The following is a 26,459-nucleotide window of genomic DNA, read 5'->3' on the forward strand; positions in this document are numbered from 1 at the left end:
TACGTGTAGACGCTCTGAATGTTGCATAACTTTGTGTGTCCATCATAATATATGTTTTTGCTTCTATTTCCCCTTGCTTTGTGATTGCTAGAGTAAATTATGTCAGCATGGTTGATAAAGTATGGCATAATGCAAATTATTCCTATGTAGGCAATATTTAATTAATTTTTACATACCAGGAAATTCTAATTACTGTATTTCATCATTTCTAAAACACATGTTTTCATGGTTGTTTTTTGACATTTTAACACTTCTGAAATTGGTTCTCCTTTTATAAGCAATGGCATTATTACAAGACAATTTGTATTTGCTCCTATTAGTCACCTGGGGACACTACCTACATTCTCTGTTTAAGGTCTTTGACCACACTGGCTGCATGAATTGAAACAGTAACGAAAGCAAAGACCATGGGTCAGATTCTCAGGAGAGATTTTCTCTGTGCCCTTCCTTCACGCAGTATTAAGACTGAGACATGGATATTCCCTTGAAGTCCATTTCTGATGGATGGTCTTGTTTTCCATTTTCTTTGTAGCCCTTTGGCATCCCAACCCTAGAAGATCCTTTTGGGTGTTTTTTACTTGTTTGTTTGCTTGTTGGTTTTCATTTTGTTTTCTTTTTTGCTTTTTGGGTTTTTGTTTTGTTTTGTTTTTGTTTTTGTTTTGTTGTTATATAAAGTAATGGTAAACCTTTGAATCGCTGTTGCCTTAGACAGAATGTAAGATGATAATTTCTATTCTGATGCTTCAGTATTTGAGATAATACTACAGAATGAGGCTCATGTTTTCTCTACCTCTCCCATGAAAGTCAGGTTAAAAAAAAAAAAATAGAAAGTATTTCTCCTGAAACGTTTAAGTATCTTAGAAGTATTGGGCGCCTGGGTGGCTCAGTGGTTTAAGCCTTTGCCTTCGGCTCAGGTCATGATCTCAGGGTCCTGGGACCCAGTCTTGCATCGGGCTCTCTGCTCCGCAGGGAGCCTGCTTCCTCCTCTCTGCCTGCCTCTCTGCCTACTTGTGATCTCTCTCTGTCAAATAAATAAATAAAATCTTTAAAACAAATAAACAAAGAAGTATCTACACATGACAATTGATAAGCTAATTAAAATTTTAATTTATTATGTAAAGCTATTTTCTTCTGAGTGTCATTTTGATAACAGTTCTTTTAACATAGTGAAATATATTTCTTTACCCCCCCCAAAAAAAATCCAGTATTGAAAACTTTATACACATAAAGTAGTGTAAATTAGCAAGGTTCTGAAATACAAATATATGCTGCTGGACGTATTTTTGCATAACTGAAATACACAGGGATATTTTAAAGTCATTAACTAATCCCTCAAGTGACAACCAAAACTCTAAGTAGAGCAATCAGGGGTTGGGGCTGTTAGGCCTCTCTTTCCCAGTGCTCTACAGTTCTCATCATTTCATTTCTTGATGCAGCAATCCACAAACTCTTTGGTCTCTGTATTTTTTTATCTTCTTAGTTCATCAAAAAACAATAAAGCCATCCCATGTTAACAAAAATATTTTTATGGAAAAATTGTATCTTTCAAAGATAATTTTTTGATAATAGCACTCTTTTACATTTTTGCAAATCACTTGAATGTCTGACTCAATAAAAGATGACCAGATTTGTATATCTGCATCAGCGTTCAACCTGGTGCAATATTCTGTTTGGTTTAATTATATGAAGAAAATCTAACTCCACATAAACATGCCATTGGAAAAGGGAGGACCTATGGATCTCCTAAAAATATGTCAAGAACCCTCGGGTATCCTTAGACCACACTTTGAGAACCACTATCCTAGAGATGCTTGAGCCAAGCATAGGGCTCATATTCAACTTCCATATACCAGAAAAACCACTCTGCTTGTTAAAATAGTAAAACATACTTCTTTCATTATGTAAACAACTGCTGACACTAATCCATCAGTGTGACCCCTCCACTCCTTCCATTATGATGCCTCCTGCAGGACCTCTTATGATCTCACAAGAATGGAGTGCTGGCTGGCACACCAGGAGTTTCCCAGGATGCTACTCCAGCATTTACATTCTGATTGGCCAGTGCTTCTGTCATAATGGTGATGCAATGTTTTTAATGTCACCCTTAGCTCAGAAATGGTTTCACTTTATCATCACTATGACTTTCAAGAAATGCAGTGGCTAGATATCCCATTACAGCTGAGGCCATAGTCTTTACTTCAGGCAGAATGTTTCCCAAATTGATCTTGTTAGTGCTCTCCCAAATGACTGGTCTGGAATCGGGAATAGAATCTGGAATCAGCAATCAAAAATATATCAAGAGTCACAGGAATAAAAGACACGGCATAAAGAAAGTAGTTCGTGGTATTGTAATAGGGTTGTTGGTGACAGATTGGAGCTACATGTGTGGTGAGCATAGAATAGTGTATAGACTTGCCAAATCACTGTGTTGTACACCTGAAACTAATACAACATTATGTGTCAACTCTACTTAAATAAAAAATTAAAAACATGCAAATGAGCAAATATATATAATTTCAATAATCTATATAATTACACACACACACATAATATCAGGAACATGAAGAACTCCTGTTCCTTCTTCCTATATTTCCAAAGAATGTTTGGAATGACTAGCAGAAAGCCACCAAATTTTTTGGTACCCAAATAATTTGCACAGCTGATCAAAAGCATTCAATTATGTTGTAAAGATCAGTGGCTTAAATCAAAAGATGGATGTTTCTACTACAATGATTAGAGTTACTCAAATATTGAAATTACTTTATGTTGACATTTGTTGTGACTAGTCTCTAGATTTCCTTCAGAATTTTCAAATATAACTAAATGCTAAGTGTCAAATTACAGAAGATGGTGATATTTCACCAAGTTTTCATGCTAGGACATTATCCTTAAATAGTACAAATATCATAAACACTCTATTTTTCACTGGCTTTGAAACTCTAGTCTAGCCTTCATAGATCTTCCCAAGCCCTATAGTAACTGAGTCAGTAAATTTCATTGATAACAATTGCTTTGGGAATTATATCTCCAAGAAATAGTATTTTGGCTATGGACACAAACAAGAGACAAGGCAATTAAACAAGAAGTAGCTTGAGAAACAAGACAGAGGATCATAGGGGAAGGGAAGGAAAAGTGAAAAAGATGAAATCAGAGAAGGAGACAAACCATAAGAGACTCTTAACCTCAGGAAACAAACTGAGGGTTACTGGAAAGGGGCTGGGGAAGGATGGGGTGGCTAGAAGATTGACATTGAAGAGGGTATGTGCTATTGTGAGAAAATAAATAAACAAATAAATAAATATTAAAAAAAAGAAGTAACCCAACAAAGTAGTGAAGTACTTCACATGTCTAGTGAAGAAATACCAAGATTTTATTATAAAACTAAAAGCAATAAAATGGTGTTTCTTGCTTTTATCTATCTTACAGTTCTCTGCTAGAGTCAATTTCAAAACAATTAGCAATAACAAATATGTTCTATGTGATGCTCTGAAGATACTTTTCCTTACTGTGGAAATGAAACATTTAATGAAATTGTCTTCACAGTCTAGATATGGAGATGAATTAAGGGAGCTAAAATAATATTGTTAACAATCAGCACTCAGGTTCCTAGGAATAGTTTACAAGGTTATTTTGGGGGAGAAAATGAAGTAAGCTTTTTGGGGGATGCATTCTAGGTATACTAAGGAATACTATTCCTGAATGAGGAGCATGTTTTAGAGGAAACGTGATGATATATCTCAAAGATGTTTTGTTTGAGTGCATTTCTATTTGCAAACTTTGCGTACAGGGATATAGTATATGCATTTCCTAATACCAGCAGGTACCATTCACACAAACCAGATGTAAATTGTGTTCCTTACAGTAGTGAAATCCTGTGACTCTGCCTGAATATGTTTGAAATCTTTTAAGAGGTGGAGTAAACTGAAGAATATACTTTAATTTCCTTAAATTAGGTCTCATTAAGATGGCCACAAAATCCAATTTTACTGAGCTAAGTTTATAAGTTTTTTTTTTTTTAAAGATTTTATTTATTTATTTGACAGAGATCACAAGTAGGCAAAGAGGCAGGCAGAGAGAGAGAGAGAGGAGAAAGCAGGCTCCCTGCGGAGCAGAGAGCCCCATGTGGGGCCTGATCCCAGGATCCCTGGGATCATGACCTGAGCCGAAGGCAGAGGCTTTAACCCACTGAGCCACCCAGGCACCCTAAGTTTATCAGTTTTATCACAGCCAACTAAAGTTATGTGATCTGTTATGACCCAGATTATCTATAACCCAGATAATATGTTGTCTATTTTCATACCTGAAATCAACTCGTTTTCAGTGATGGATGAAAATTTCCCCTGTGCTTTAAAGTTTTATAACTCTTGTCCATTCACAGCTACTATTAATAAAAATTCTCTCTAGTGCCAGGAAGTGAATGAAAGCCTGCAAAGATCGGGTGGGAGAATGGGATTTCTCATACTGTGACGAAGTCCATAGCTGAGAGCAGACAAAGTTGATAAACCTGATTCCAAACATCCAGCCTCCTCCTCATACTGCCTCAAGGTAGTAGGAGTAATTATTCATTCTGACTAAATCCATTTATGATTGAGACAAAGATGCCTTTTTTAGAATTCTAAGTAGATAGAATTCTAAAAGTTACATCCTATATTCCCACTCAAGATAAACGTTTCCTTTGAGATCCATATCTTAATTTTTATGTTTGCTTTTGTTTTTATTTTTCTGAAAGAAAGTGAGTACCCACAGAATTCATCATAATTCTGAATTTCAGCTGTGTCTCCATCACCATAATCACCGCTACTCTTGTCAAAAGGCGTTTGCTCCTTCCATGACTTGTACTTTATGCTGTGTCCCCAGGACATAATGAGGTATAAGGAAGACCCCTTGTCCTGAATGTATATTAGAACTGTACTGTTGGGATGCCTGGGTGGCTCAGTGGCTTAAGCCTCTGCCTTCGTCTCAGGTCATAGTCCCAGGGTCCTGGGATTGAGCCCTGCATCTGGCTCTCTGCTCAGCAGGGAGCCTGCTTCCCCCTCTCCCTCTGCCTGCCTCTCTGCCTACTTGTGATCTCTCTCTCTGTCAAAAAAATAAAATCTTTTAAAAAATAATAATAAAACTTTAAAAAGAACTCTACTGTTACCATGAGAACCCCTCTATCTCCTTATGTTTCCTATTTGCTTTCTCACTTTCTCAATATATGACTCCTTTTTGCAGAAATTATCTTTTAAAGAGAAGCATTCTGTTAGAAATAGATTTTTAAAATAAAAGGAGCAGTTTAAACAAAAAACATTCAGTCAATGAGCACTTACTGAGTGTACCCTAGTGAGAGGACACACAGGACTGGACATAATGGACATGACATAAACATACAGACAGATTCCCCCATCCCTTTGGAACCTAAAATGGCAAAGATCTTTTCTGCCTGTAAAGTACACAATTAAACATTGGGTAGAATATAATTTAGTACCATGGAAGTACAATCACTGACTATAACTAGCTCTATCCCCTTACACTACAGTGAAAGAAAAACAAAGCCAAAATAAAAATATAAAAATAACAAAAGTAGCAGCCACAAGAATGTCAGTACACACTTGTCTTGTTACTATTAACTGTTTGATTGATTATGTGTTTGCTTTTTGGTGTAGGTAACTGAGAAACTGACTTATATGCATTTACAAACCAGAAAAATTACCCCAGAGTTGAAAAGTTCCACCTCCTTACTTGTCCAGTAAATGCCCCTGTCCCCTGGGTACGGAATGGCACAGAGAGAATAATATTTAGAGGAGCAATTGGAGCTTGGGTGTGATAGAGTCAATCTTGTGTCCTTCTCTCTAATGCACCTAGTGAGAATAATAATTCTTTCTGAATTTTAAGGATTCATGTGTGTCAACATCTGTGATGTGCTCAGTATTCTTTGCTATTCTTCATATTTTACCAGACAGTCTGCCTTTATAGATAGGGGGCAAACTTGAGCATTTCAGCCACAAATCCACAGCCTTTGAGCTGGGTGACAAAACTCATGGTTAAAAATGCATATTTGGTGGTTGGGAGGGTTAAATGAAGTGGTGAGGGTAAAGCCCTGAGCATAGCTCCTGGAAAATTAGAATCACTTCAGTATTAGCTATTATTATCACTCTCATAATATCATCAACACAACTCAGAACTTTTTAATCTGAAAGCCAGCTTTTCTGTATGTCTCTTATGACTCAAATGCTTGAGTCCTTAGTTTCCAATTTCATGTCATGTCTACTTATTTTCCAAATGGGGATTATTTTTAATTGATACAACATTTATTTGAAAGTAAATCTGCTACCAATATCATTTTTCCAACTGTATTTTGACTTATTTAATAAAATATATTATAAAACAAGTAGAAATTCATTTATTTTCCCTTTGACCCACATTTTATTAAGGCTTTTAAAAGATCACATTCCAAATCATCACCTGCATTCCAAACACTATTTAGCACTGAACCGTTAAGTGGTGTTCAAATTTCTAGCCACTTTTCTCTGGAAGGTCATGTAATCATAAAAGCCAGGAACTGCCAAGATGAGAGGGACTTAGATGGAGAAAAAAAGAAAGAAAAGTAAAAGAAAATATGGACTATTGCTAGATACCAAGGAAAAAATTGAGCCACTGTGGAGAACTGTGGAATTACATAGTTGATGTTTTTCAAGAGAAGGAAAATGAATTATTAACCTACCTATTCTGGCACATAATGGCAATTAATTTTGGATATAGAAGGTGCTTCTATATGTCTGTGGCCATGAAAAGTATTCCTTATGCACAAGGACTTTCCAGTATCATTCAAAGCAATTATCTCTTACAAAGAAACATGCCAATGCCACAACAGGTGACCTACTGGATTTAACAAAGAGTTGGGAAGCAGGAATTTTCTTGTACATTTTATGGCTTCAGAGTGCTAAATGTTGATGATTGTTAACTTTCCATATTCAAATCTATTTCAAGAGTATTATTACCAAATTCTTTTGTGAAAGGAATTTTTAGAATTCTTATAAATAATAGTACTAATCCCATTTATAAAATTGCCTTTCATTTACTCAAAGACTCAGACTCATGAAATTGTCATTTGAAAGAAGATACAGCTGAGGGGCTCCTGGGTGGTTCAGTCAGTTGAGCGTCCAACTCTTGGTTTTGGCTCAGGTCATGATCTCAGGGTCATCAAAGTGAGCCCCTTGTTGGTCTCTGCACTGGGCATGAAGCCTGCTTAAGATGCTCTCTCTCCCTTCTCCCTCTCCTCCTCCCGGCAACTCTCCCTCCTTCCACTCCATCAAATAAATAAATAAATATTTTTTAAAAAATCAGTTGACTACCATTATTCATGGGCTCCATGTTTGCAAGTTTACCTACTTGCTAAAATTTATTTATAACCCAGAATTAATACTCATGGTGTTTTCATGATCATTTGTGAAAAGCATTAAAAAGTTCATGTCAGCTGGGGATTAAAGAGTACAGTTACTGTGATGAGAACTGAGTAAAATATAATTATTGAATCACTATATTGTATACCTGAAACTAGTATACTGTGTGTTAACCCTACTGAAATTCAAATAATAAACTTAAAAAGTCTGAGTCACCAAGCACACACAGTCCCAGATGAAGTTGAACAAGAGATGTTCTCTGCCTTATTGTGTCAACTCTTACCCTTTTAATAAGAGTTCTTTTCTTGCTTTATTTAGGATCACATTTTTTGCATGTTTGTGTTTTTCATTGGTGATTTCACTGTTTAAAAGGGCCCCCAAGTGTAGTACTGAAGTAATGTCTAGTGTTTCTAAGTGCAGGAAATCCATGATGTGTCTAATGGAGACAACATGAAAAAAAAATGGAGATAAGCTTTGTTTAAGCATGACTTACAGTGCTGTTGGCTTTGAGTTCATTGTTGCTGAATCAAAAATATTTATTTAATAAGGCATCCTTAGATAAAAACACAACTAAAAGAAGGTTGTATATTAATTAGTTGATGAAAATGTGAACAGAGGCTTGTAGGAAACTAACACTGTACTTCCTCTAGAGACAATGAGTTGTATTCATAATTCGGTGTTTATGGTGACTTTATAGAATATAATTGCTGCAATAATAATAAGAATCAATTGTATCTTGTTTTATGATTATTGTTATTAAGTGAGAGCCAGTTACTGGTTAAGTTTATGTCTCTTCCACTGACGTAAAAAGCAATGTGCGTAAGTGTCAAAAGTAACTGTACCAATGCATGCAGCCAACTATCTTTATTTAATGGTCTTTATTTGGAGAATTTTGTTAGAGTCAGTTGTCAATTGTTATCAATAAAGACAATAGATTTACTCTACTCAACCAAAAAGTGTAAAATTTTAAGGAATTTAGAAAAAGCTCTGATCCTATTTTCATGAATTGAATGAGTCCATGAGTGACCAGTGGCTTGTAATTACTCTGTAAAGATCACTAAACATTTGATGCAGTGTAAAGCTTCATATATCTTCCTTAGCTTAGTCATCAGCCTAACACATTGAATTATTTCTATTGTCACTTAAAAAATTCTTATTTACCCACCTATCTGCATCAGAGGAGAAAGCTATATTGGCTCTTTACTTTAGAAATCCAAATGATTCACATTTATATGGTAAATATTTGATGTTGAAGAGCACATAGATGGCTATAGAAGTAATAGCAAAAAGGTTGCATAAAATCTGGAGGAAAAATGTTATCCCTATGGTCACCATTTATGAAGAATACTCTGAACAGAATATTTTGTTGAGTTTATGAAAACATTGGCTGTCACTAGCTGTTACCAATGCTGCTGAATAGCACACACTTTGAGAATTCTTATCAGCGAGGAAGACAAGACGCAACTTAACCATGTGTCCCTTTTACCTTCAGTTGGCTCTGTTTGGAATAGTGCACCCAGCTCACAAACCCTTTGATCAGTCACCAGTCAACATCCTTCTTATTAAGTATAAGAAGAACCTGACAAGGCCCAGAAATATATCATTTCTATTAGCTTTGGAGCCATATTGACTGCAATTTAATTTTACAATACCGAACATTAGAAAATTTATGTTTCAGAGATATGGAGTTGAAGTATTGCCCCAATGAACCATTAGAAATAAAAAATACTTTAAGGAAAATAATATATCTAAGGAACTATTTTAAAACTTAGCAGTAAAAGGATGTAGATTCACGTTATCTTTGACCATATTCCATGAAGGTAGAAAAATCATCTATATAGTTCACAATTTCCTTTGGGTATATCATGATGCTTGGCGTTTAATTGTCCAATTATTTTCTTTAATGGGACCTTGGAAAAAATTAAGATATATCTAACAACATTGCCAGGTTCTGCAAATAGTTCTTTTAACCTTGAACTGAAGAAGAGTCTTTCCATATGTGGTCTTAAAAAGAGCTGTTATGATGCATTGCAACACCTGCAAGTGAATTTGTTAGCCAGCCCACCAAATGTACTCTTATTTCTTTCATGTGCTTTACTGACAATTTAGAGAGCAGGCTCAAGGTGAATGATACTCATAATCTCAAAAAAATCTTCCTGGTTGGCACAATAACTTGAATGCTCAGTAGTATAACATAGAAACTTTCTTACTCGGTTAAGTGTTCTTATTTTAAAGCTGCTGGGCCCATATTTTCTAACCTATGATCACTAAAGATAAAAAGCAGATCTTGTAAATTCCTGTACTAGTGTAACTCTGGATATGATGCATTTGATGATGAGTTCTACACATCTCCCTAATCTCCATTCTCAAAAAAAGGGGATGAGAAAACATGCTTATATTCTTGGGGAGGAGGCTGGGGCATGGGGTTTATGAGGTGCTGAAGGATGGGAAGATTATATCAAGAATTATAAGGAGAAAGGCTGATAGTTGATCTCCATGTTCTCCAATTCCCTTGAACCAGTCTCCATGGCAACTAAGTGGGGGCATCAACCAACTGAGAGATTTCTGGAGTTGTTGGCACTGTCATGGCAATCCCAGGCTGCCTTGAGAGCCAGAATTATCCCCATCAATATTTAAGCCACAGCTTACAAGCTCCATATAGCATCAAACTACAGCTGGGCCCTGGGAGAATATAAATCAATTAGTCAGATACATGGAACTCCCACCTATTCAGTTGCACAGGCTTACCCTGGTAGCAACCTCAACATTTAATATTTTTCACCTTACTTACTGTGTTATGGTGGGGTTTTAACAGTATATACACTACATCATTGACTCTATAATACCATCAATTAAAGATGAAATATTATTCTAAATATCACTAAAAAGAGGAGAAAGTTTCTAAACTCAAATGCCATCAATCATCGTGTAAGCCCCAATTTCACAGAAAGTAAAATGTGAAACACACACACACACAATGTCTTGGAGTCTACTACGTTCAGTTATTCAGATTGAGATAGAAACAGAAGTGCCTACGTAATATGGTAATGTTCTCTTGTCTCTTTTATAATAATCAAGCAAGACTTAATTTAACTTGGGTTTTAATGACAACGTCAGACCGGAGCTTTGAGAACTTCAGCCAGCCACATCATACCTTTCCTTTTGTTTCCCTTTTGATGACTTTTTATTTGTGCAGCCATTGGCTTTCTCAGCCTTCCAGCCTTAATTCTGTCTGCATCTTTTTGTCTTGTCCCTCTTTTTTGCCATATAAGGGAGAAATTCTCTGCCTGACTAGAATGCTTCAGTAAAAGCCAAGAAGGACAAATGCTCTGATGACAGAGTATATAAACAACAGCATGACTTCCCTTAATGTTCTTCCCTGAAACATAGAGAGGTGAATTTTCTCTATTCTCTGCCTGTCTTTGCTACTTTTTGAAGTGATAAATCCCCTGCATTTCATTTGCTTGATTTCTGACAAACCCCTGACGATATCAAAATGACTTTTCACAGTCTTCTCTGCACTCCGAGTTAGTAACTTGGGTATATGGGGCCTCTAGGTGTTCTGACTGTCTCTGATTTTTCCTAGGCTCTTGCTCATGATTTGGTTCAGGTACACTGGCTTCCCTGCTGCATTGGAAAGGACTCTCAGCAATCCCAACCCTTCCCCCATCTCCACTCACCAAGCAAGGACTATGATGTTTTCTGTATCACAAGAGCAATCCTCACAGAACAATGGTGTGGATGGATTGGAAGGGAGTGGCAAGCAGAGGCAGGAGAGGGTATCTCTGCCCAAGGATATTAGTAAACACACAAACCAGAAATGATAACTTGAAAAATGATGCTTATTAGTAAACACACAAACCAGAAATGATAAGTTGAAAAAAAGTTGCTGACCATACATTCGATTTAGTAATTTAACTTCACAATAAATGTGTGGAATTCAGTATAGATACTTGAGATTGAGACCAAGATTCAGGAATCACAGAGACATAAATAATAAATAGTTGGGATTGGAAAGTGAATGTCATCACAGTGCAGAAGCAGAAAAGAAGGACCTGAGTACCTGCAGGCATCTCAAAGGGGCGGGGGTGGCTGCAAGTAGCATCAAGGACAATTTGCTCTTTGAGGTCAGAAGAAAACTAGGCTCACAGGGAATCCAAGAGAAAGGAATGTTGAAAGAAGAAGGAAATCAGGGGCGCCTGGATGGCTCAGTGGGTTAAGCCTTTATCTTTGGCTTGGTGAGTGATATGCCTTTTGTTTTTCCTCCTGAATTTTAAAAATTAAAAACAATTTATAGAAGATACAATGAAAATTATATCTCCTTAATGAAAATTAAAGGGATTTTCCCCCTTTTAAAAATAATTCTATTTATATACAGCTTCAGAAAGTCAATAAAAATATGTGAAGGGGAAAAAATCATTTAATAGTTATAACACTCTAATATTTTGACATTTAACATTGTTGAAATTTTTGTTCTATTTCTAGAGTTTTTTATTAATTTTTAAAATTTTAATTTTTGTCCCATATCTTACATATAATTTTGTATCAGGATTTCTTCATTAAAAGACATGTTTTCTAAAAAGAAATACTGGGAAATAAATATAAACAAAGTTAAGTGAGATTTTGCTACCATAACAGACCTAAACATTTATAACACATTGTGATTTTTAAGCCCTTGTACCCATATCACCTCTAAAGTCACCTTATTTTATTTATTGAGTTTTTAATTATAACCCATTAACAGTTGTAAATATTGTTAAAATTGGTCACAAGAAATAAACTCATTCAAGATAATATCCAGAAAATTACATTATCCTTTTCTTCCTTGGTTTCCTGAACTCATCTTGTGCTAATTCAGCATATAATATTTACTGGAATATATAATATTTACTCTGTATGTACTAACGTGGTGCTCTAAATCCAATTATGGAAAATTGGAAATTCTTGTGATTATTCATTTTTACTCATACAATTATGATGCATCATCTATCAAGGCAGAATTTAGAAAAAAGAGAAATGTTACACTGAAGCATCGATATCTCAATTTCCCAAGAATTACAGAGTAGATCTGTTTGTATAAAGTTTATTGCCTCAAACTCTTTGATCCCCATTTACATGACAATATAAAAATAGTTTCAAAAATTGTAAAATGAATTCTATCAGTCTATCTTCTCTTTGGCTTTGTTATAGTCAATGATGCTCAGCTCCTCCAATAAGACCAAGCATTCCAGTCCAGAGGATCTTTCTGAACCATTAGTGCCTATGCTCCACCTAGCACGTTTTAAGCAGCATTTTCATGATTATTACCTCTTCATTTAACCTACTGATCTTTTAATTTTATGAAAATCAAATATCTAGCTCCTAAGACAAATAGGTATGTCTCAGTGAAATCCCTATGTCCCTTGAAAATAATTAAATAACTTAATTATTCCAGTAAACTGCATTTTAAAACTTCTTCTAAAATATTTAGCTCTTATAATATAGATTCTGTCTGAGAGGACTAGAAATATCCTATATTATGGCTGAAATACTAAGCAAAAACTCAACTGCTGCTGGAAAATGACAAAAATGCTCCCTTTTGTTTTAAATAAATTGCAAATGCTTCCAATACTTGAATAATGTAAACTTGAAAAATGGAAAATATTTGTGAATCTAATAAGCTCTTTTGAAAGAGAGAGACAGGATTAAACATCACTTTGCTACATATGTGGTGTGACATTTTTGTTTTGTTCCAAGTTATTTTACTTTTTGTGTGACTCTGGAGTTTGTAAACATGCCATAAAATTTGATAATTACATAATGATGATTTCATGGTTCTCACTTAGTATAAAGGTGGCTAGACAGGGCAGCAAAATTGATTTTCTTTTTTACCTTTGTGGAAAGAAACAAAAGGAAATTGAATGCAAAATCTGCATTAAGATTATATTGGAATTATAACTCAACAATCTGTTACACATGAAATGAAAACCAGATGCAGCCAAGTGTTAGGTACTGTGGTACAATATTCAGCCAGTGGGTTAAGTTTAAACAACCTTTTGTTTAACCCATGCCTTGTTTTGTTACCCATAATGTTCCAAATGCATATGACCTGAAACTATCTCTTGTCTCCTCTTGCCAAAGGTACTCAGAGGCAGGACTGTCCCTAGGCAAAATCGTGAAGTAGGTGAATCTTGTGTTCATTCCCTACCCTTTTGCAATGATAATGTCACCTTAGATTCTCTCCACCTTCCTGTCACCAAGTGCCTACTCCAGCTGCTTATCGCTCTGGATTTACCCTCTGTTTTCCAGGGCGCTCATGCTGTTTCTTGTTGTCCAATCCCTCTTTGATGGTATAATTTCCCTACTCAAAAAAGTGGCTCCCCCCAAGGAGCCAGGCAATGAAGGTTCTTCCCATCTTTTGAGTCTTAATTCCCACTGACCCTGCACCACAATATTCTACTACAAGTGAATCACTCACCTTACCCTTTTTGTTTCTATATCTTTTCCGTGCTATTCTTTTTGTCTGAGCTGGCCTCCCATTCTCATCTCCATCTGTGGGAATCCTAATCATTACTCAAGGTTCAACTCATTTGTATGTCCTCTACATGGCTTCCCTGATCATTCCCGGCCTCTCTCCTCTATACCTCATCTATTCCACTCATATGGCACTTACCACATGTTGCTTTGTATTATAATATTTATGTATGTGTCTTGTCTCCAGGCACTGTGCTGGGCGCTTTACAAATGTAATCTCATTTAAATTTCACAACAATCTAATGAGGTAGGTATTACTAAATCATTTAACAGTTGAGGAAACTGAGGTTCAAACAGGTTAAATAATTTGCCCAAGGTCACACTGCTAGAACAAAACAGAGTTAAGAATTGAACCCAGGTCCAAAATATATATTCTTTCCACAAAACCATATTGCCATCTATTTAGTTCTTTTCCATCTCCTGAAAGATGGAATAGAGGTGTAAAATATAGGAAGAAGCCAACTTAGGCTTTCTAATTATCATATGCATATTCAACAAAAAGGTAGAATTTGTTGATAATTACTATGTTCCTAGCTAGAGCTGATTTGTTAACTATAGTCCATAAGGAATTCAAATAAAATGGGAGAAATTAAAAATCCTTACCTAAAGTTTCCAGAACAAACATGACATAAGAAGAGAATGTTTAAGACAATTCATAATTTAAAAAAGGCTAAATAACATTGGTCTCTGAGCACTACTGGAAAATAAGTACAAGGAAAAGAAGAAAACATGAGGTTGACTAAGAAAGGCTTCCTACCAGTCCCCTAGGATTTAAACAATCTGTGGTGGTTAGAAGGCTGAAGGTATGATTTCATCCTAAACCTTTCACAAACAAACAATATCTCTATTGAGTATAAAGCCCATTTTTTCCTTCCATCTCTAGTGTGCCATCTTGAATAAATTAGGGGAAAGGAGATGAGTGTTTCTAAGAGAGAAATCTCATCCCCAATGAACAACTTTTACAACTGCCCTCTCCAGTAGCCAGCCCAACCATGGATTATGAGCTGTATCCTGGACAGGCCCATTCTCAAGAGTCTTCAGCCTAGAACCAGTCTCCCATTGGTCACATGACAGAGGTCCCATCTTGAGAAGAATTTAGACTTAGGGTGTGTATGTGTGTGTGTGTTTAAAGGATTTGTTTATTTGAGAGTGAGACAGCACCAGTGGGGGGGGGCAGTGGGAGAGGGAGAGAGAATCTCAAGCAGACTCCCTGCTGAGCATGGGACTCCATCTCACATCACTGAGATCACGACCTGAGCTAAAACTAAGAGCTGGACACTTAACCAACTGACCCAGCCAGGCACCCCAGGGTCTCTTTGTGTTTTGGCACCACTGCTTTTGCTTCTCATTTTCTAGTCCCCCCAGCTTGTTGTATTATCAGTTGCATATTTTCTTAACATGAGTAAGATGCAGTTATCATTAAACATGTGCTCTCAGTGCACCTCTGTTAACTTCTTTTTTTTTTAATAATTTTATTTTTTATAAATAAATAAATAATATATATATATATATATATATATATATATATATATAATTTTCCCCCCCAGGGGTACAGGTCTGTGAATCTCCACATTTACAAACTTCACAGCACTCACCATAGCACATACCCTACCCAATGTCCATAACCTCCCCTCTCCCAACCCCCCTCTGCCCAGCAACCCTCAGTTTGTTTTGTGAGATTAAGAGTCACTTATGGTTTGTCTCCCTCCCAATCCCAACTTGTTTCATTTACTCTTCTCCTACCACATTAACCCCCCATGTTGCATCTCCTCTCCCTCATAGCAGGGAGATCATATGATAGTTGTCTTTCTCTGATTGACTTATTTCGCTAAGCATGATAACCTCTGTTAACTTCTGCCAGTCATCTCAACTTTGCTTGCCAAACTCCTTTTCAATTTATGTGTGTTCCCTGTATGCCAATCCTATGCATATATGACTCTCCACACTTGTTCTTCATACCAATCTTAATAACAATTTTAAAAATTTTGGGGAAAAATAATGTGTCTGATCGAAGCTTGAATATAGCAGGGCATACTGGACTTCAGGCCCTATTTTGGAAAGCCTGAGAATTTCCATTTTAGTTATGTGTGAAATCTGAGTAATTCAATGAGCCCAACAGGAAAACTACCTTCACCTAAACTGAAATTCAAAACACAAAAACTCCTTTTTCTTTTCTCCAAAGTTTTTTATGATTTTTCTTGTCTTCCATAGAAGTCCTCAAAGTTAATTCATTTTTTTTTCTTTTTCTTTTGAAATAATTATAGATTCATGAGAAGTTGGAAGAAAAAGGTACAAGGAGACCCTGTGTACCCTTCACCCCATTTCTTTCCATTGTTATATCTTAACGTAATTGTAGTACACTATCGAGGCCGGGAAATTGACATCAGTCTCATTCACTTTTAAATTTTAAAAACGAAGGGAAAATATCTAACTGACGACGACTTAGTTTTGTGTTTCACTCTACATTCTGTTTCTACTCAAAAGCAGTAACCAGATTGACAGTGTTGGATACAAAAGGTGGTATGCCCATACACCCACAGAGAAACTTCTCCCACATTGCTGGAGATGATCATCAGGACTCATGCAGACTTTTGGTCAGTGTCATAGGTGGTGGGAGGGAGCCTCAGAAGACCCGGGCTGGAATCTGATTCTGCCTCCTAATGTGTGACCTTGAGCAAGTCACTTGACCTTTCCAAGCTTCAGTGTCTTCATCTTTAAAATGGAGGAACTGTTTCTCCTGCCTACTTCATAGGGTTGTTGTGAGGATCAAATGTGATGATGTGTATGAAGGAAGGAGGTAGGCTGTGAATCAACAGTCATGAAGTTTATTATTCTTTTCTGAAACTATGCCTATTATAGAAGTTTAGTTTTTCAAAGGTGATTTTATTCTTAGAAACAAAACAAACCCACCTCCTTATTAGCCACAAGGCCTAGAATTTCCATTTTATGTAAATGACCTTGCCTTTCTACCACTCTTAGTAGGACAGGTACTAACAATATATTGGACAAGCACTCTGTGACTCATTACCTACACACCCCGAGGCATACTATCTATTTTAAAATAAATATTTCTTAACATTTTCTTCTGAAAGGTCGAATGCATTTTGAGTAGCTTTTATTTTTATCCTGACCACAGGATTTATTCTTGCTTTTTTTTTTTTTTCAGCCATGAGACATATAATAATAGGTGCTCTTGACAATAGTGAGAAATTATAAGGATACCAGATTAGAAAGCAGATGGTTTATGAAGTAGAAATGGAAATCATCCAAACTGTATTGTTCTTTGGTTTATCTGGATTTATAATATAAACTCTTAACTCACTGGTGGATTCTGATGTGTGAGTTGTAAAAATGCTAGTCTTGGCAGTAAGGGTAGAAAAATGTATAGGATACAGTAAACTTAAATCATGGAAAGTAAGATAAAAGTATTTGTGTGTACTGAATGTTTTGGGAACCAAGATAAAAGTGTTAAGATTTGTTTTCTCTTCTTTCCTTCCTGTATACAGGCTGGCATGGCTCTGACCTATGACCCCACAGCTGCCATACAGAATGGGTAAGTAGACAACATTTTCTCTATTTTAATTGCTAAGGTATCTTTGATCTCTGGAATCAGTACTGAAGAAAAATGTCCAAACCATTCTTTTGTTTTAAATCTTCAAGAAACTTTAAACCAAACATTTCTTATCGTTATAATTTTTTCTTCTCATGTGTGACTCTGACTTCATAACATCTTCCATGTCCTCTGTTCCCGCATGGTCTCTACCCACATTATATGTCCCTCCCTCATGCTCTTTTTCTCTCTCCCTTAGAATAAGGAATGTAAAGAGGGAGCACAGATAGAGCTAAGCTGGAAGGTGTACCTGTGTGTCTCTGGGATAAGAGTATTCCCCTGCTGGTAACTCTAGAATTCCAATGATTTTAGTGTTTTTCCAGTTCATTTAAACATAAATAATTCTTTAGCTATTTTCTTCTGGCTATTAGGGGAAGACAATGGACAGAGTCAAGTTAGAAACTTAGTGATTGTGTCTTCCCTCTTTATTTTATGTATTTATTTCATTAATTTATTTATTTATGTTTGGGGAGAGAGGAAAAGGGAGAGAGGCATGGAGAATCTTAAGCAGGCTCCATGCCCACCACGGAGCCCAATGTAGGGCTCAGTCTCACAAGATCATGACCTGAGCCAAAATCAAGAGTCAGACATTTAACTAACTGAACCACACAGACACCCATTACTCCTTATTTTAATAAGCATCTGGAAATTTATAACCTCTTACTTAGAATAAATCACATAGCTTAGGATCCTTCCTTGAGAAATAAGACAAACTACATGACCTGAACTCTCAAAAATTCTGTGATTCTGAGTATCTTGTGTTGAAGCTTTCTTCTCAGTTTCAATCCCTTCTCTTTGCTTTGACTGTCCTGCAATTGACAGTAATTATTCTTTATTCTTTGATTGGTTGCTTATTTTATTTTCATAGCCTTCCATCTTGGATTTCTCCATGGCTTTCAGTTTTCTGTCTTATAGTCTCATTAAAGAATCAATCAGAATGAAGACCTCATTTAAGATCAATGTAGAATGATAAAAAGATGCAAGCTCTATTTTCTATTTAATCAGCTGCCTTTAATTTAATGAAAATCTGTGAGATAGTGGGAATATTTAAATATCTCCTATTCTTAATAAAGTTACTCATTTAGTAAGTGATTTATTCATTCATTCAAAAAACATCCAATGAGTCTGCCAAGCACTTTGCTATGCTTTATAGATTTAAAAAATCTTGTATGAGACAAGATCTTTGCCTTCAAGGAACTCAGAGTCCACCCTTCCATAAAAGAGTAAACATGGGTGGTAAGTTAGGGAAGGAGTCTAGTCCTTTCTTCCTTTTTAATCAAAACTTCTCTCCAGGAGCAAAATTAGGGATTTATCCAGTAAACATGTTCTTATTTCCAATAAGGCACTATAAACTTGGAGGGTAAAAAGAAGGAAAGAAATGCAGAAGAAAGTCCTCAAGAATCACATTGTATAGCTGGGGAAATAAAATAACTAACTCAAAAGGAATGAAATAAGGCATTATATGCTAAGTGATGGTGACAGAAAATAGGTATTATAATGGAAGAGAATAGATTTATTGAACACATACTATGTACCAAGTACTTTATATTTGTAACTTAAGGTGTTTGGGAGCAGAATCAAATACATGAAATATACATGTAGGTGCAATTAGAAATGTATATACATAAATGAAAATAGAAATAATAATTGAATGAGTATCATGTGTTCACTAACCAGCTTCAATAAGTACTAATATTTTGCATACCCTGTATGTATGTATATATCCATCTGTAATATTTATCTATATATCTATTATAAATTCCTTCTTACCCATTGCTCTACATGAAGGATTAGAAATGCAGCAGTGACCTAGGCCTGGACTACAATGAGAGAATGATGCTTTCTTATGCATTGTTTTAGGCAATCGTCTTTCTGATGCATAATTTAAAATCTGACTGTCTTCTTGAAAGACATACTTTTCCAAGTGTTTATCCTGATTTACCACAGACCTAAAGAGAAAGTAAAAAGGGATTTCTGTTCCTAATCTGAGCCACCAAAAGGGAGCTTTGGGTTAATGCTGTGTTGGAGGGTGTGAGGACTGCATGGAACACAGGGAACATTTCTCCCTTCCGCAGGCCCTCTCCTCACATTTCAACTCGCTGCCCATTTGCCACATTGAGATTGGCTGCAGGTCCATCTGTGCACTTTATTTATTTATTTTTAAATTTTTTAATTTTTTCATTGACATATAATGTCTTATTAGCCCTAGGGGTACAGGTCTGTGAATCCACAGGTTTACACACTTCACAGCACTCACCATAGCACATAGCAATCACCCTCTGCATACTCCCCTCCCTCAGCAACCCTCAGTTTGTTTTGTGAGATTAAGAGTCTCTTATGCATCTGTGCATTTTAAATCAGCCTCTCTATGACATATCTTTTTCTGTACCTTATAGCAACAGTGTTACACTCTATCCTTGGAACTATTTGAAGAGTTGCAAAAATGGTTCACCCTTTTCACGGCCCACTTAAACATTTACAGCAATGAATAGTTCCCTCATGAAACACATTTTTGTTAAGAAGCTGAGGATACCCATCTTGAGAATCCTGTCATCTGATCTACTCTTGTTGACAAAGAACTGTATGCCCTTGACCAGTCCCTCTCTTCAATACCTTCTTGTCCGCTGAATATTCCTTTCAGCCTATAGAAATGCTGAAGCCTTTTCCACCAGTCAAGAGGGTAGAAGCAAAACAATTTTCATACCTAGGACATCACTTCTAGTGACCACACTATGTTAGCCTTCTTTTCACTGCTAAACAACTTCAGTTGTCTTTACACAGTCTTCCCATATTATTTTCCAATGAAGCTTACTAAATTATGAAGTCTGGTTTCAAACTTGACTGGAATTTCCTTTGCTGATGTTCCCAATGATCTCCAAATGTATCCATTATAACGGACACCCTTTTGGTTCTTAGGCCATTTGATATCTTGCCTCATTCGAATTGTCATTGTTACCATTTATACCTTTTTGGAAATTTCTTACCTCTTGGATCCCACAGCTCCATTCCCTGCTGATCCTCTGGCTCTGTACTCTTCCCACTCACTTGGTCTCTTCTAATTCCTCCTCTTTTCCCCACTTACAGTAATCTTTCTTAGGGTTTTGTCTTTTTCTTAGTTGATCTCATCCATTCCTCTTGCTTTTGGAACCTGAAGATTCCCAAGCTGACACTTGGAATTCATAAGTAGATGCAGGGCCCAATAATTATTCTTTGGTTGGCTGGTTATTTTATTACCTGTGTTTCTAACTGCTTATTAGGTATTGCTCTTAGATACCTTTTCTGTCCCAAAGTGAGATCATTAACTTCATCAGTGTTTCCTAATACAAACCAAACAAATTCAAATGAAAACCAATCATGAAATTTGCTTCCTTTTTTTCCCAATAATTCACTCTAAAGCCATTTCGGCCATAAACTCCGGTTCTCTGGGTTCTCTCTTTTACAACATTCTTGATAAAATTGGTCATTAAAACTTATTCAGTCTATCTTTGAACTATATCTTCACCCCAGCTCCTGCTCCTTGCCACTGGTTGAGTTCATTCAGTCTCCTTTCCTACCTGTACTAATCTTTTATCTGTGTCTAATATAGCTTTCCTACAAAACGTTTTCACATTTTTTAATGTGTGTGTATATATATATATATAAATTTTATATATAAATGTATAAATGTATTACATTTATTTATATTATTAGAATTAATATATATCTAAATAATATATAAATATACATTCATATTTAAAATAAATATATAATATATATAAATATATAATACATATATTAATTAATTAATTAAAATGTAATCCGGTAATCATCTCCCTCCCTGTCTGGTTTAAGGTATTAGGTAGACTTTCCTAACTATAGAATAAAACTCAAACTTCCAAGAATGGTGTGCACATGCACACACACACAGACACTAATAATACTATAATATATAATATATATGTTTTATGTATATATATATACATATACATGTACATAAACATATAGGTATACATATATATGTCTAGATATGTATACTAGTAATACCCCATAACTTGGTTCCTGAAAATCATATGAACCTTCTCAGAACATTCCATGCTACTTTACATTTTTGTGTCTTGTTACTCATGGAATTCTCTGCCTGGAGGGAATGGTAATTTTCTTCCTTCTCTCTCTCTTTCCTTCTTTCCATCATTTTTTAAAACACTGCTGTCCTTTGAAGGACACAGTCAAGTGATTCCAGGCAGAAGCTAATTACACAACCAGTCAGAAGAGAAACAGTATGAGCAGTGGTTGGGAGTGCATACCCCAGAATCAGCCTGCCAATATGCACAACCAAATTATGTTATTCACCAGAAACAGGCCAGTTGTTTGTGCTTTAGTTTTGCTCCTCTGTGAAGTGGAGATGATAGTAAGACTTTGTAAGGATTAAAGGAACTCTGTATGGTACAATGTAACTGTCAGTGTAAGTATTGATGTTATTGTTGCATTAGAGTTCAAGGTACCATGATACATTTGACAGTCTATTTACCACGTAGTTGTTGACACCATGTTTATTTCCCTGCTGGGATATTAACTCAGTGAAGGCAGGTTTCATGCTTTATTCATCTTTATTGATTGTTTAACCCAGTATCGTAAATGTTAAAGAAGAAATAGGAAATGTAACCAATGATATCTTCTTGGCCCCAACAAATTGCCATTAGAGAAACCATTCCTTTCGCAGCATCAATTTACTCTGTCCCCATGTAACACTTTAATCTGTTTCTCTTTAAGTATATGGCCTCCAGTTTCACCCAAAGTATCCAAATTGCCCATGAATTTATCACATCTTGAGTTAAGAATGGAGTTTTAGAAGACTCATACTGTCTATTGTGTTGTCGATAACAAGATAGAAATTTTATATAATGAAAAGGAAAGAAGACAAAGATTGCAGTGAATTAATCTTACTCATTTGACACTACTTCATAGAGATGATTTTAAAAATATGTTGTTCATGTTTGGTTTTGTTGTCTTGTATGGTAACGTTTTATGAATAGGGGATACTAGAACAATAATTTCTAAGCCTGTAAGATATCGAGATAACCACAAATATTTTCTCAACATACTCTCCATTGGCTTAACATTAACACATGCATCTTGGAGGTGTGGAAGGTGATTTAGAAAACTTACTCAGCATATTAAGGGATCTAACATGAATGTTCAGAATAGAGTATGCTACTCCCTATTCATGTTGCTGTATTCGATTTAGCAGGCACCCTAACTCAGGCAGGCAGCAGTAACCTAACAGAGTGAGATATGTTTATTGCTCCAGGAAAAAAACTGGTCTCATTTTGCATAGAATAATCAGTATCCAAAGATACAGTTGTAACTCACTCTAATCCAGTTAATATTCTTAAACATTGCTTAATCCTCACTTGAGTTCAATTCAACATTTTTTTTCTTTTGAATATCTGTCTATTGCACTGTATAAAATCATTTTGGTGATGCATATTTGAAAAGGAAAAATTTTATATTATATTGGAGACAATGAACATGCACACAATTCCAATATGGGATACAGTGCAAATAATATTGTGGTAGAAACACAAAGTACTATGAGATCTATGTATATATTAACTTTTATTTGTATAAAATCTTCCTGAAAGAATACAAAAGAAATGATGACAGTAGTTCTCTGAGAAGCGCCAACCAAGTACTGCAAAGTAGGGAAAAAAGGGAGACTTATTTTTCACTGTTTATGTTTTTATATTCTTTTTGAAAAGAAAAGTAAAGAAAATTAATATCATAGGACCACAAAAAAGAGGCATTTGTGTTCTAACGAGGGATTCAGAAGGCTTCTTGATGGAGCACTGACATGAACATTTCCTCTTAGAGATGACCCACATCATAGCTTAAGAACATATTTTATGACCCTTTGGTTTTCCATAAGTGTAGTAAGCCCCAGGGCTTTCTGAGTATGTGGCTGGGTTGTGGCTAGTAGCTTAAATTGTGTCAGGAGTTAAATATGTTCTGAATTCCATAACCTCTGCATTAATACAGCAACATGAAATTGAAATAAATACTCCCAAATTGAGCTCAACTTTAGCTAACGAAGAACAAGCATTTATAACTACCAACCATGGGGAATCCATCCTGTTTGAACTTAGATGGTAGAAAATGTCAGTTCTGTCGTCTGCCTGAATCTATCCAAATTATTGTTTTCCAAAAAATTAGTTCAATGTCACATCAATCTAAGGCTTTGAAGTTTATAGTGAAGAAGTGTCTGGATCACAATGGAAAAATGAAACCTTAGTACTTTTTACTCTAGGCTAACTTACAAGAATAAAAATGCCTCTTCTTCTTTCAGAACTGTCTGGCGTAAGTCTACAGTTTGTTATTACAATTCCCCTATTGCTTTTTTAACAGTCCAATATGAAATTCCATCACTTTCAAATATGAGTGTGGGAGGTGGGAAATAATCACTCCACATATTCAAAATCTCATCTTTCCAGTGTCCTTTTCAGCAAGAGGTGCTGTGTAAAAGCCTCTTGGATTGTTTTATTTGAATAAAATGCATTTTCTTGGGAGCGACATGAAAAAAATGTTTCTATAGCACTGGTTTGCCAGCTATTGTATATGGGCACTTGATATTAAGTGATACAGAAACCCTATCTTATTACACTAGGAATGGAATCTAATGTGAAGGATACAGTGGTATTACAATAAAAACGACCAATAACTTATTAATCTTATGCTATAGTGTTACCCTGAGGATAGTGTTCGTGGTTCTGACTCTAACAATATTGCCTGTGGACATGAGAGAGGAGCTAGTGCTGTTGATTTCAGTGTGCAAATAGGATTTTGTGTGTTTTCTTCAGTAAAAAAACATTCTACCTGCAGTTATTGATATATTCATGTTATTTTTATTGTCAGTGAAATAAGATTTCACCATATTACTACTGACGGCCAAATCCCCTGAAGATGAATTTCCTGCAGGCGAAATCATGTCCTATTAGTGACCTCAGCTTGCATATTCTGAACTTCCAGAGCCCACTTGCTTTAAGTGCCAGAGAACCAAGTAACTCTTTGCATTCCTTAAAAATAATAACTTTTTCAAAGGCCAGATTAGAATTCTATAGATAGATCATGCTTAGTTAACTCTCTTAGCCACTGTAGCATTTGGTATTTTGTTCAAATGAAATCTCTCCAGAAGCAACTAGTTCATATTCCTAAGGCAAGTTTTCTCATCCTCAACACTACATTTTGGACCAGATCATTTTTCGTATGGGAGCTGTCCTGTGCATTGTAGAATGTTTAGCAAAATCTCAGACCTCTATCCACTGGATACCAGTAACAGCCCACCACACAGTTGTGACAACCAAAAGTATCTCCAGATCCACCAAATGTTCTCCAACAAACAAAATCGCTTCTAGTTTAGGGCCACTAGATAGAGAGTATAAAAGGAACACTTATCAGACACATAAATGTTATGTGAATTTTTGCAAAAAATATTGTAGGGTGTGTGTGTGTGTGTGTGTGTGTGTGTGTGTGTCTGTGACTTAAAAGGGTAAACTATTCCCAGGAAAATGATTTAAGAATTCATTCCCAGTTTTCTATAAAAGCATTTTCAAGGCATAATGCATATATTATGATATAAAAACATAAAGTCACATATTTAGAATTACCTTAGCTTTGTTATTATGGCTAAAATGTTTCAATTTTATCTTTCCTGTTCCCCAATAATGCCTATGCCTAAAGCATCCATTTGGATGGTCTCTCCTTTTTTTTTTTTTTAACATCATGGCCATGTGGGAGTATTTTTAAACATGGCAGGGACTGAGAAGAAGTGGAAAGATTGGGAAACTCATTCTACAGTTCTCTCTTATAGAGCCTGGCCTGATACATTTTCTTTAGATACAGTACCTCTAAGTCTGCGACGCAATAGCAATTTTTCTTTACATGGTTTAAGGAGGGTTTCCTGTAAATTCATCCAGTTTATGTTTGAACTTGGGAAGAGCTTATTTCAGAATATGAGAATTAGAAGAGTCTTTTCTTCCCAGTATATTTTCCATTCTAAATAACTCTCTGACTTGAGTGGCAGTTTTGGAACTTGCTGGCAAAGAAGAAATATCATTCTTGTGTGCTGTATAGGATTAGAGCAAATAAAAAAAAAAAATGCAGGGGCGCCTGGGTGGCTCAGTGGGTTAAAGCCTCTGCCTTCGGCTCAGGTCATGATCCCAGGGTCCTGGGATCGAGCCCCACATCAGGCTCTCTGCTCAGCAGGGAGACTGTTTCCCCGCCCCACTCTCTGCCTGCCTCTCTGCCTACTTGTGATCTCTGTCTGGTGAATAAGTAAATAAAAAATCTTTTAAAAATTTTTAAATAAATAAATAATTTTAAAAATACAATAAATGTTCCCCCAAGGGCTCCCTTTGTAAGTATCAGTTTAGTTGGCTGGTTTCTTTATGTTTCTTCTCCCTGTTTTCCCCATAACATTCCCTGTAAACTCTGCCTGTCAATCCAATCCTCATTGCCTTCACTTTTAATACTTCAGTTGCTAATAATTTTAATACTTTTAATACTTCAGTTTTACAAAATAAACCAGCCATGTTCAAGTGAGAGTCATGATTCACTCCATTTGTGGGAGAGGCTGAAACTGGATTTCTCTAACAGAAGTTAAACCAGAGCATGGTGAATAAGAAAGACTGTGGGGTGATTATGGAATAGACGTGGGTGGAATGGGGTCATTATGAGCTCCAAGTCTTCTTGTTCACTTCTTCATAAATAAGATCTGTCAAGGCTAAGATCTAAAGGGGATTTTTAAGTGCAAATCATGATTTTTGTAGAAAAGGACTCTTCCCTAGTTGCTAATACTTTCGCCTGCTTAGAAAGCAAGTATCGATTAAGCTTCCACTGAACATTTACTAACATGTAATGTTGGCCTCTCTGGGTTGTCACCCATCTGCTTTCTACTGGTTCAGGAACCCGTCTTCTATGCT

The 26,459-nt window shown here is 35.9% G+C and overlaps 1 protein-coding gene across 12 annotated transcripts in view; it reads left to right on the forward strand.

The window, feature by feature from the left end:
- The window catches only part of RBMS3 (RNA binding motif single stranded interacting protein 3), a 691,543-nt gene that overhangs the window by 557,725 nt on the left and 107,359 nt on the right, over positions 1-26,459 (forward strand). For 6 of the 12 annotated variants that reach the window (XM_032861016.1, XM_032861015.1, XM_032861014.1 and 3 more), the window contains exons 9-10: positions 13,503-13,541; positions 17,402-17,448. In XM_032861016.1, coding sequence (XP_032716907.1) covers positions 13,503-13,541; positions 17,402-17,448 — 86 coding nt within the window. The remainder of the gene's footprint in view (positions 1-13,502; positions 13,542-17,401; positions 17,449-26,459) is intronic. The other 6 variants (XM_032861019.1, XM_032861026.1, XM_032861017.1 and 3 more) reach the window with 1 other exon arrangement.

The sequence above is a fragment of the Lontra canadensis genome, unplaced genomic scaffold (assembly GCF_010015895.1).
Source record: "Lontra canadensis isolate GAN:19392208 unplaced genomic scaffold, GSC_riverotter_1.0 scaffold20, whole genome shotgun sequence".
NCBI lineage: Eukaryota > Metazoa > Chordata > Mammalia > Carnivora > Mustelidae > Lontra > Lontra canadensis.